This window comes from Labeo rohita, chromosome 17 (genome assembly GCF_022985175.1).
Source record: "Labeo rohita strain BAU-BD-2019 chromosome 17, IGBB_LRoh.1.0, whole genome shotgun sequence".
Classification (NCBI taxonomy): domain Eukaryota; kingdom Metazoa; phylum Chordata; class Actinopteri; order Cypriniformes; family Cyprinidae; genus Labeo; species Labeo rohita.
Window position 1 is genome coordinate 489,132 of NC_066885.1, and position 11,381 is coordinate 500,512.

The window sequence follows — 11,381 nt, forward strand, 5'->3', positions numbered from 1 at the left end:
TGTGTTGGAAATATGGATATTTCATTAGCAAACATCATGCTTGTTTCGTTTATTTCAGTTAATGTCATCAAACTAGCGAGATAAACCAGTAGTAGTGCTGACAGTGTCGTGTAAACATGACTGAAGACAAGAAAAGCGGATGAACAGATGAACCGAATCAATTGAGTGAGTCATTTACACTGGAACCGCTCCGATTGATTCAAACTCGTGACTTCGATCATTCAGTTCAAGCGATTCACTAGCAAAAAACAGATGAAAGAGCCATTCATTTTAGAATTTCGACATCGCTTGTAATGATTGTATATTAATGGGTGAAACGGAGCTTTTCGAAACTTCGAATCAATTAAACCTTTGCGTTTCGAAGCGCTCTAATCGGATCGCGAATCATTTGCTTCAGATCGGGAATTCAAATGGCGAAACACGAATCATTTGATAAGGACTTCGGAGCGTGTATCGTGAATCATTTGATTTAGATTGAAACTTCGGAGGAGAATGCGCTCCGAGTCCTTATCTGAAATGATGGATGGCGAATCATTATTCAGATCGGAACATTAAATGGCGAACCATTTGATTCGGATTGGGTTCACGAATCATTTCGCGATTTGAATGATTCGCGATCCGCACTCCGAGTCCTTATCTGAAATGATGGATCGCGAATCATTATTCAGATCGGGACATTGAAGCGCGGATCGTGAATCGTTGATTCGAATCGGGTTCACGAATCACAATTACTACAAAAACCATGTTTTTTTTTTTTTTTTTTTTTTTTTTTTTTTGGAGTAAGAAATGAGTTGACAGGTTAACAAAAAAGTAATACAAAGATAAATAATAAATAAACGTAAAACGTAATAAATTTACACCTTAGTACACATAGACTGAATATTATAATAATCTTCCTCAGAAGAATGTGATGACTTATATTGATTTACACATGTCTGACTTGTATTATAATTATGTCCATAAGCTTTTTGTGAAATTAACAAAAATTAACTTTAACTGAAATAAAAAAAATTAAATTCATTAATTATATACACACACATAAATAACCGAAATAAGTAGTTGTTGACTTTAGTCAGACGCGCTCGGTGACGTCATCACGCAGCGCCTGTCAAACTTTGTCAGCAGACAGTTGTGTAAACTTGTCATGTGTTGGTTTATTTTGATCCCAGAGTGACAGCAGCTCTACAGAATCGTTGTTCAGACAGTGGAAAAAGTGAAAAGAATCCGATGAATCTCCGTGCGCGCGCGTGTGTTTCGGCGCTGCTGCTGTTCGGGCTGCGCGTGTGTTTCTCTCAAGACATCAAACTACAGGAGGATGATGAAGATGTGATGTTTAAGACGCCTGAAGAAGATGTGAGGGTTCAGGTGTCGGGTCGAGCGCTGGTTCCGGGTGTCAGAGCTCAGGACTGGATCTCATCTGCTCGGGTTCTGCTGGACGGAGACAAACACGTGGGCTTCCTCAGGTGCGCGTGCAAATCAAAACAAACGCACGTGAGCGAGAGCAGATTACCATGCAGTGCGTGCATGCAAAAGCAGTGCTTATGGTAATGATTAATGACACAAAAATTATCCACATATTTTTAGAACATTCACACAATGTTGTAATGTGGTTCCCCAAAAAATAAGATACAAAAAAAAACAAAAAAAACAGAACGTTCTAATTTGGTTTTCCAAAAAAAATAAATAAATAAAAAATAACGTTCTCAGTACGTTCCCAGAATGTTTTAATTTGGTTGTCAAAAAAAAGTTCTTAGTATGTTCCAATTTAATTTTAATAGTTTGTTTGTTTTTTTAAATAATATTCTCAGTAAATAAATAAATAATTATAACATTTTCAGTATGTTCCCAGATTGTTTAATATGGTTTTCCAAAAAATAAATAAATAAATAAATAAATAACGTTCCTAGTATATTCCCAGAACAATTAATTTTATTATTATTATTATTATTATTTTTAAAGTATGCTCCCAGAATGTTCTGATTTGGTTATCCAAAACATATAAAATAAATAATAATAATATTAATAACATTTTCAGTATGTTGCCATAAAGTTTTATTTATTTATTTTTTTTTTTTGTTTGTTTGTTTTTGATTTTAAATAATATCCTCAGTATGTTCCCAGAACGTTCTGATTTGGTTATCCAAACAAAATAAAATAATAATAATAATAAGGTTTTCTGTACGTTTCCAGAACATTTTAATTTGGTTTTCAAAAAATAACGTTCTTAGTACATTTCCATAAAGTTTTTTTGTTTGTTTGTTTGTTTGTTTTTTAAAAAAAATCCTTAGTACAACAATCCTTAGTGTTTTTTAAAAAAAAACATCCTTAGTACATTGCCAAAAATTAAGTTCTTGGTATGTTCCCATAAAGTTTCCCAGAATGTTATAATTTGGTTATCCAAAAAAAAAAGAAAATAATAATAATAACGTTTTCAGTATATTTTAATTTGATTCCCAAAAAATAACCAAAAGAGAATGTTGGGAGCGTTGTGTGTTTGCGGGGATGTTTCTATCATCTGACAGCCTCCCTGTACCGCAGCACCAGATCAGTCCTGCTTCTTTCTGCAGAGATGATGGAAGTTTCACAGTCAGTGACGTTCCGTCCGGATCGTATGTTCTGGAAATCTCCTCTCCGACCTACAGATTCCAGCCTGTGCGGGTCGACATCACCACTACAGGGAAAATGAGGTGTGTGGATGAGAACTTTCAGTTTGACCCAGTTACTGCTGTAAAACACTGGATGATACACAAATGTTTGTGTGAAAATAACCAGTGAAACTTAGAGGAGCATTAGATGTGCTGTCATGATGGTGTGTTGCTCGTGTAGGGCTCGTGTGGTCAACTACATCAAGACGTCAGAGGTGATCCGCCTGCCGTACCCGCTTCAGATGCGATGCGTCGGTCTACATTCATACTTCATCCCGCGAGAGACCTGGGGCTGGTCCGATTTCCTCATGAACCCGATGGTGCGTCGCTGTAAAATCACTCTCGTCCCGTAACCGCAGCACCAGTTTCACTCTTTTACTCTTCTCTCTCTCAGGTTCTCATGATGGTTCTTCCTCTCCTGATAATCCTTCTTCTTCCTAAAGTCTTCAACCCGAGCGATCCAGAGATGAGACGGGTATGAACTCTTTCACAATGCATGAACGCTCATGCGATTGATTGATTGATTGATTGATTGATTGATTGATTGACAGGAGATGGAGCAGTCCATGAACATGCTGAACTCCAACCAGGAGCTTCCAGACGTCTCTGAGCTCATGACTAAGTTCTTCTCACCACCTAAAAGTCAAGGGAAGGCAGCAGGTGGAGGCGGAGCCAGAGGCCCTCGGGGTGGAGCTCCAAGTCCAAGGGCCGGAGCCTCAAGACGAAAAATGAGAGATTAATGAAACAGAAAATGCTTTTATTACTCACTATGAACAAACCGTACAGGCGTATCTGCTGTGTTTAGTAAAGCAAATGACAATTTTTCATCTGTGTTTATATGTGAAGACAATTTACTATCATTATACTGCTGCTGAATCTACTGTAATGATTATTTAAGCTCACAATATTAAAATCAAAGGTAACACTTTACAGTAAATTCCCATTAGTTAATGTTAGTTCATGCACTAACAACCAGTGCATTTGTTATAGTGTTTATTTATCTTTGTTAATGTTACTTAATAAAAGCACAACAGTTGATTGTTAGTTCATGTTAGCTCAGATCTATTAAACAGTATTAACTGCAGTGTTGGGGAAAGTTACTTTTAAAAGTAATGTGTTACAATATTGAGTTACTCCCTAAAAAAGTAACTAATTATGTCACTTTGTTACTTTTTATGGAAAGTAATGCGTTACGTTACTTTTGTGTTACTTTTTAAATCTTGGCAGGGCTTGATTGTTTGTTTTTAATATAAAAAGTTCTATTTGTGGCAAACATAAAAGCCCTTTCACACCAAAAGCCTCAGGCTAAGAGAAAAGTAAAAATTATATCTGCACAGAAGACCGCAGAAGAAGAAATAAAAAAAAATAAATAAATAAAAGAATCAAGAAATGTTGCTGTAGTAACATTTCACTGTAATATAAAAAAAAAGATTATTTAAAAAATAAATAATATAATTTTATTTATTTATTTATTTATTTACATTACAACTGTGAAATGACAATATTAATACAAATACAAACATGTATTTAATTAAATGACAGCCTTCATGATCTGAAGTCATATGAAGTCATATCCAGTGTTGGGGAAGTTACTTTTAAAACTAATGCATTACAATATTGAGTTACTTTTTATGGAAAGTAATGCGTTACGTTACTTTTGCGTTACTTTTTAAATCTGGGCAGGACTTGCTTGTTTGTTTGTAATATAAAAAGTTCTATTTTTAAGTTCAAACCAAAAGCCTCAGGCTTAGAGAAAAGTAAATTCACGTCTGTACAGTAGAACGCAGAAAAAAAAGTAAACTCTCAAGCTATAAAAAAAAAAAGAAAGAAACACAAATGTTAGATTATCTTGAGTACTTTTTGCTTATTAGTACGGATGAATTGGATCATCGAAGGTCAGCAGCAAAGACACTGGTTAATAAAATGGGATTAAATGCATAAAGGATAATTGAATTATTTAACATTTAATTATTGCAGGTTTGTGTCATATTCTTATTCATTTTGAGGAACACTGAATCTGTGAGTGAGATGAATTAATGCATGTTCACATTTATTCTAGAACTAAAGTAACATCTTACTCCTGATTTCTCTCAATATGGGGACAGAAGAGCTTGCAGTCAATAAATGGGGGAAAAAAGTTACCTACTTAAAAAAGTAACTCCAGTATTTTCATGTAAATTAAAAAGTAATGCATTACTTTACTTGTTACTTGTAACAGATACAATTTTTGATTTCAATAATGTATCAGTGAATGTTGCAGTTGACTAAGATTAATAAATGCTTTAAAAATATGTATCTTGTCCATGTTAACTAATGGAAGCTTATTGTAAATTGTCACCAGATCATTTTATTGATTGAAGGAGTTTATGTCTCTGAATAAATGATTATAAACTGTTATAGTTGTTAAAGAAACATTAGTAATGTGTGTGTGAGTCAGTCAAATGAGCCCGGTGTGACATTTATGTACAGAGACTGAATCTAAATATAGCAGACCTGTGTGTGTGTGTGTGTGTGTGTGTGTGTGTGTTTGAAATTCTCTTAGGAGAGCACCACACACACACAGGCCTGAAGTGACCCGTCACAGTGGAATAAACACAAAGCTCATCAAAACATTGATCTTCAACATCAAATTCACTACAAAAATCACCAGAAAATTTAAATAGTTCTACATTACGACATTTTTATGTCTAGTTTGCAACATTTTCTACCCAAATATCTCATTATTGTCAATGATGACTATCATCTGATGCTCACTGCAGTCATACTGTTGAGGTCAAAAGTTTACACACCCTTTCAGAATCCGCAAAATGTAAATTATTTTATCAAAATAAGAGGGATCATACAAAATGCATGGTATTGTTTATTTAGTACTGACCTGAATAAAATATATTTAACATACAAGATGTTCACACATAGTCCACAAGAGAAAATAATAGCTGAATTTATAAAACTGACACTGTTCAAAAGTTTACATACACTTAATTTTTAATACTGTGAGTAGTAAACATGAGTCCCTTGTTTGTCCTGAACAGTTAAACTGTCTGCTGTTCTTCAGAAAAATCCTTCAGGTCCCACAAATTCTTTGGTTTTCCAGCATTTTTGTGTATCTGAACCTTTTCCAACAATGACTGTATGATTTTGAGATCCATCTTTTCACACTGAGGACAACTGAGGGACTCCTATGCAACTATTACAGAAGGTTCAAACGCTCACTGATGCTCCAGAAGGAAAAACTATGCATTAAGAGCCGGGGGGTGAAAACTTTTGAACGGATGAGGATGTGTACATTTTTCTTATTTTGCCTAGCTGTCTTTTTTTTTTTTTTCATTTTAGTACTTTCCTTCAGAAGCTACAGAAGATATTTACATGTTTCCCAGGAGACAAAATCAGTTAAGTTGAACCTGATCTTCAAATTCCAAAAGTTTTCACCCCCCAGCTCTTAATGCATCGTGTTTCCTTCTGGAGCATCAGTGAGTGTTTGAACCTTCTGTAATAGTTGCATATGAGTCCCTCAGTTGTCCTCAGTGTGAAATGATGGATCTCAATCATACAGTCATTGTTGGAAAGAGTTCAAATACACAAAAATGCTGGAAAACCACATTTTTCTATCACTAAACAAAAACACACAGCTGTTGATCATTCAGGTAATAACACAGTATTAAGAATCAAGTGTATGTAAACTTTTTTATAAATTTGACTATTATCTTTTATGTGAAATATCTTACTCAGGTCAGTACTAAATAAACTATACCATGCATTTTGTATGATCCCTCTTATTTTGGTGAAATAATTCACATTTTGCAGATTCTGTAAGGGGGGGTGTAAACTTTTGACTTTAACTGTACAGTCCTGAAACACTGATATATTTGTCCAAAATCAGCATGTTTAAAAATGTATATACAATTTATTTTTTATTTTCCATTTTGCAGTAATAAATCTTGCCAAAAAAAAAAAAAAAAAAGTCAACAGTACTAAAGAAATGCAATTTCTCATTTCTGCTGCATTTGATCTGTTCATATGCATGAAAACAGACAGATGTTCATCAGTTCCACGTGTAAACACAAACTCACGGTGATTCCTGTGCTGTTGTGACGGATCTCCGCCGCTAATCAGGTCATGATTCAGTCACTGCTGTTGCAACACGGAGTCAAAGGCTGAAATGAATCAGATAAAACAAATGAAACTACACTAACGAGTCCAGATAAAGCCTTTAACCCTTGCGGCGATGGGTTGAAGTCCAGCGCTGATAGCGGGGTATATGGACTGACACTTTGCTTCTTTCTCTTCCTGGAGTCGGTCACACACTCTCAGCGGTAAGATTCACATCAACACTCACTGCACGACTGCAGATCATTGAATTCTCATGCTTTTCTCTTTCTGTCTCTCATTCAGATGATGGTGAGGCTGTGGGTTTGTGTCTTCCTGCTGGCGCGCGTTCTGACCGAAGAGCTTCCTGCCAAAAACATCCATCTGCTCGATCCAGAGGAGCACAAACTCATCCTGAACCTCGGACAGAAAGGTCAGATCACGCTTGTGCTGCTCATGTGTCGTCTGTGATTCACATCAACACTGATTATTAATTCATCCTCCAGTAAATCATTCAACAGTGACAGAAATAAATGCCTGTCTTCATAATCTGACTTCACCTGGGCCTCTTTTTAATCATAATAATGTTAACAAATATCTGTGTAGGCCTAGTTTTAGGCTGCTGTTGTTATAAAATCACAGTCGTTAATTGCTCATTATTCTAATGAATCAAACTCAAGCTTGTTTCTTAAGACGCTCGTGTTTCAGATACGGAAATACTAGTTAGTTTGAGTTTAGAGCAGATCTGGTTCCACTAACCCATCAGAGCAGAGGTCAAAGGTCAAGCAGGACTCAGGGTGTGTTCGTATAATTAGTTAAAGACTAGGTTAACAAACACTAGAGATAACGCCTGCGAGCAGATTAAAGACTGATCAAGACAAACATGTTTTCTTCAGAACAGTGGTACTTTAATATAATTTGTAGGATAGGGTGTTCATAGTATAGGATATTTTATGTGCATATATATATTTTTTTCCTTAAATGCATTTATTTTAGTTAGTTACTAAGGCAACATTTCTTCTGATTTTTCATGTTTTAAAAATATTTTTATTAGCTTTAATTAATTTGAATAATTTTTTATATATTTTATACCTTAGTACTTAAAAATGTATTTATTTCAGCTACTTTCAGTCCCAGAGAAAATGATTTTAAGTTAACAATGCTGTTTCAGAATAATATCACTAATTAATCATTCACAATAAAACCAGAGGCATGAAGGAGGCTCAATTAACATAATCATGAATCAATGGAGTCAGTAAATAGAGTCACAAATCAATAGAGTTGAATAATAGAGCCATGAATCAATGGAGTCATGAATCAGTGGAGTCAATAAATAGAGTCACAAATCAGTGGATTTGATTAATAGAGTCATGAATCATTGGAGTCGACTGATAGAGTCACAAATCATTTGAGTCACAAATCAATGGACTCAGGTCACAAATCAATGGAGCCGATTAACAGAGCCACAAATCAATTAAATCAATTAATAGAGTCATCAATCACTAGAGCCAATAGAGTCACGAATCAATGGAGTCAATTAATAGAGTCACAAATCAATGGAGTCAATAAATAGAGTCATGAATCAATGGAATTGATTAATAGAGTCACAAATCAATAGAGTTATGAATCAGAAGAGTCAGTTTCATGATGATTGTGAATCACTTACCTTCAGGCTGCAGTGTCCGCTGTGTTTCTCAGTTGTGATTCTGTTGTTGGTTCTGTCTCAGATTTTCCCCGGGACTGTTATGATCTGTGGCAGAGCACCGGCGGTCAGGCGCGGGACGGCCTGTATCTGATCCGCCCTGGAGATCCGCCCATTGCCGTGTACTGCGCCATGCAGGAGGGTGGATGGACGGTAGTGCAGCACATCACGGTCAACAGCAGCGTGGACTTCGACCGCAGCTGGGACGAGTACAAGCACGGCTTCGGATCACTGACCGGAAACCACTGGCTGGGGAACGAGCACCTGCACCGGCTGACCCGCGGCCCGGCGCGCTACAAGCTCGGCATCAAGCTGGTGGACAAGGACGCCGTGACCAAGACGGGTGAGTACGACCCTGTGCTGGTGGAGGATGAGGACACGCAGTACCGCCTGCGTCTGGGTCTGTACGAGGGCACGGCGGCGGACGCCCTGACGCTCGACACCGAGAACTACCTGCACGACAACCAGCGCTTCACCACCAAAGACCGTGATAACGACAACTACTTCCAGAACTGCGCCCGGCTAGAGTTCCAGGGTGTGGCGGGCGGCGGCTGGTGGTACGACGCGTGCGCCGGCGCGAATCTGAACCGCAGGAACGTCATCTACTGGCAGAAAGACTGCAACAAAGAGCACCTGTGCAAATACGCCTGGATGATGGTGAAACCCTCAGAGCAGCTCAAAGTGATTCGCTCTGGAGACTGTACGAGAGACGAACTCTGATTCACTCCACCACACGCTTCATCACTGGGAAAAACACCCAGTTATCCTGAATTATCCCTACTTCACTCTGCGTCAGGAGATTTGTGTTTAAAGGAATAAAAAGTTGATGTACACTGCAAAAAATTGTTCTTTCTGAGTATTTTTGACTTGTTTTTCAGTACATACTTTCTTAAATCAAGTACATTCATTGGAGATTCAGAATGACAGAAGAAGAAAAACGAATCAAAATTAAGTGAGTTTATGATTGAAACAAGAACTGCCAGTGGGCTCAGAAAAATAAACAAAAGGGAAAACAAATTTCTTTTTCTGACTCATAATGCATTCAGAAGACTATTTTCACATTCTGTTTATTTTCTAAGACAGTCATAACATATTTTAAATAAAACCATGTTGTATTTGATCAGCAACTTCTCATTAGGAATGAATGTGAAAAAAAAAGTTTTATTTTCATATTTTTGAAAGTTTTGAATGTTACCATGTTATTATTCCATTTGCCCATTTTTATTAATTAAAAAATTTAGAAATGATTTGAAATTACACAAGATCCACACCAAAAAATAAAAAGTAAAAATAATAAATAAAATTCTCTCTCTCTTATATATTATATATGCAAAATATATATTTGTCAATATTTATGAGAAATTCAATTTTGAATATATCATTGCATGAACATATAATCTGAGAATTATCAGTATTAACCCCAAAGGAATTAATGGAATTTAACTAAATTCATTTAAATTTATAACTCAAAATTGCTCAAAAACAGTCTAGATTTACAAAACTTACATATTTACTTTTAACAAAACACCACCACAACAAGTTTTTACATCAATTAAATTCATTTTACTTAGATGAAATTTCACTTTCAGGTGAAATTAATCAGTGATTAGTTTTTCACCAAATATATTTAAAAAAATTTTTTTGGCACTAATACAGCTTCATAGATAATTTTTCAAAAAGCATTTTGGCACTAATGGTGCTCCATACATACCGGGTCAAAATGACGAACACAAAACTTTTTTTTAAATGGTCATATAACTTGAAATGTAATACAGAATCTGGGGAAAAAAGCAAGTTTCGTTCACTAAAAACTATATATTTTTAGAATTTTTTTAATGTATCTCTTCCAGGTCAAAACACCGCTAAATGCGTTACCAGCATGAAGAATGTTCACTCATTTTGATACATTTTTCAGAAAAGAAGCTTCTCAAGTTAATGTATCTTGCCTTAAGAATGTTACAGATGTTTGTACTGAAAACCAAGACAGAAATACTGAGTACAGTAATCATTTTGTGCAGTGTAGTTATGAATTACTAACTTGTTAAATACATTAGAATCAATTATGTGGATCAAATATATCATTTTATTCAACAACCATTTAAACGTCAGAATTATTTGTACTGAAGAGTCCAAAAGCTCTCATGAAACTGATATAAAATCACGCACGATCACAGGTTACAGGGAATGAAAGAGCAATAAAGCTGATGAAATAGAAAGTTCTGGCATCTTTGATCACCTTCATTGAGTGGTTTACGGCACATCGAAACGAATCTTCTGAGCACCTATAGATGAAAATCACACGTCATCATTAAAACAGTTAGTTTCACATCATCAACACGACAAATATCCAGAATCACCGTATCTTCAGAGTCGTCTCTGAGTTTCCTTGCGTCATTAAAGCCGCTCTCATAATGGCACAATAAGGCATCTGAAGTGGTACAATCGACATCAAGCCTTTGAAATACAACATTAGCCCTTTAACACTGACAGACATGAAGAAGATCATCTCTGATGGGGAGTTTGTTCTGAACTCATGAAGCGTGTTCCTTCATCATAATCTTATGATATTGACATCTGGGTATTTATTTCCATAAAGGATTGATGAAGTGTTACAGAATCCAATGATGGACTTACAGTCACTCAAACTATCTATCTGAACATCATTGCAACTGCTGTAAACAGCTCACATGTGACTTATGACAGAGTTAAAGGAATAATATTTATAAAAATATTAAAGGGAGAATTCACTGCTGGCAAGGGGGGCTTTTAATAAAAATGGGCTGTAGAAATGCAAAAAAAAAAGTTTCCAAGATCCAGCTGTCAGATGTCTGATGAATGACATTAAATGATGTTTTGCATCATCTGCTGGACTTTTGTTGACAAATAAATGGGTGCTCTGGCTCCTGGTACACATTGCTGTACTAATACAAAATTGGTTGAAAATTAAC

General features: G+C 35.9%; 2 protein-coding genes across 2 annotated transcripts; both read left to right on the forward strand.

The window, feature by feature from the left end:
• Nucleotides 1–1,077: 1,077 nt before the first annotated feature.
• emc7a (ER membrane protein complex subunit 7a) lies at nt 1,078–5,195 on the forward strand. The gene is made up of 5 exons (XM_051134061.1): nt 1,078–1,463; nt 2,568–2,687; nt 2,827–2,965; nt 3,040–3,120; nt 3,197–5,195. Exons 1-5 carry the CDS (start codon nt 1,228–1,230, stop codon nt 3,383–3,385), a joined length of 765 nt encoding a protein of 254 aa, XP_050990018.1. The 5' UTR covers nt 1,078–1,227; the 3' UTR covers nt 3,386–5,195.
• Nucleotides 5,196–6,938: 1,743 nt separating this feature from the next.
• On the forward strand, nt 6,939–11,381 carry zgc:194887 (uncharacterized protein LOC571819 homolog). Its single transcript, XM_051134064.1, has 3 exons — nt 6,939–6,958; nt 7,038–7,164; nt 8,459–11,381. Exons 2-3 carry the CDS (start codon nt 7,038–7,040, stop codon nt 9,151–9,153), a joined length of 822 nt encoding a protein of 273 aa, XP_050990021.1. The 5' UTR covers nt 6,939–6,958; the 3' UTR covers nt 9,154–11,381.

Bases quoted from the DNA above. Each gene is read 5' to 3' on its own strand.
- emc7a (XM_051134061.1), top strand. From the start codon at position 1,228: ATGAATCTCCGTGCGCGCGCGTGTGTTTCGGCGCTGCTGCTGTTCGGG. The intron at 1,464-2,567 runs GTGCGCGTGCAA...TTCTTTCTGCAG, and splicing joins AAACACGTGGGCTTCCTCAG to AGATGATGGAAGTTTCACAG. The intron at 2,688-2,826 runs GTGTGTGGATGA...TTGCTCGTGTAG, and splicing joins ACCACTACAGGGAAAATGAG to GGCTCGTGTGGTCAACTACA.
- zgc:194887 (XM_051134064.1), top strand. From the start codon at position 7,038: ATGATGGTGAGGCTGTGGGTTTGTGTCTTCCTGCTGGCGCGCGTTCTG. The intron at 7,165-8,458 runs GTCAGATCACGC...GTTCTGTCTCAG, and splicing joins CCTGAACCTCGGACAGAAAG to ATTTTCCCCGGGACTGTTAT.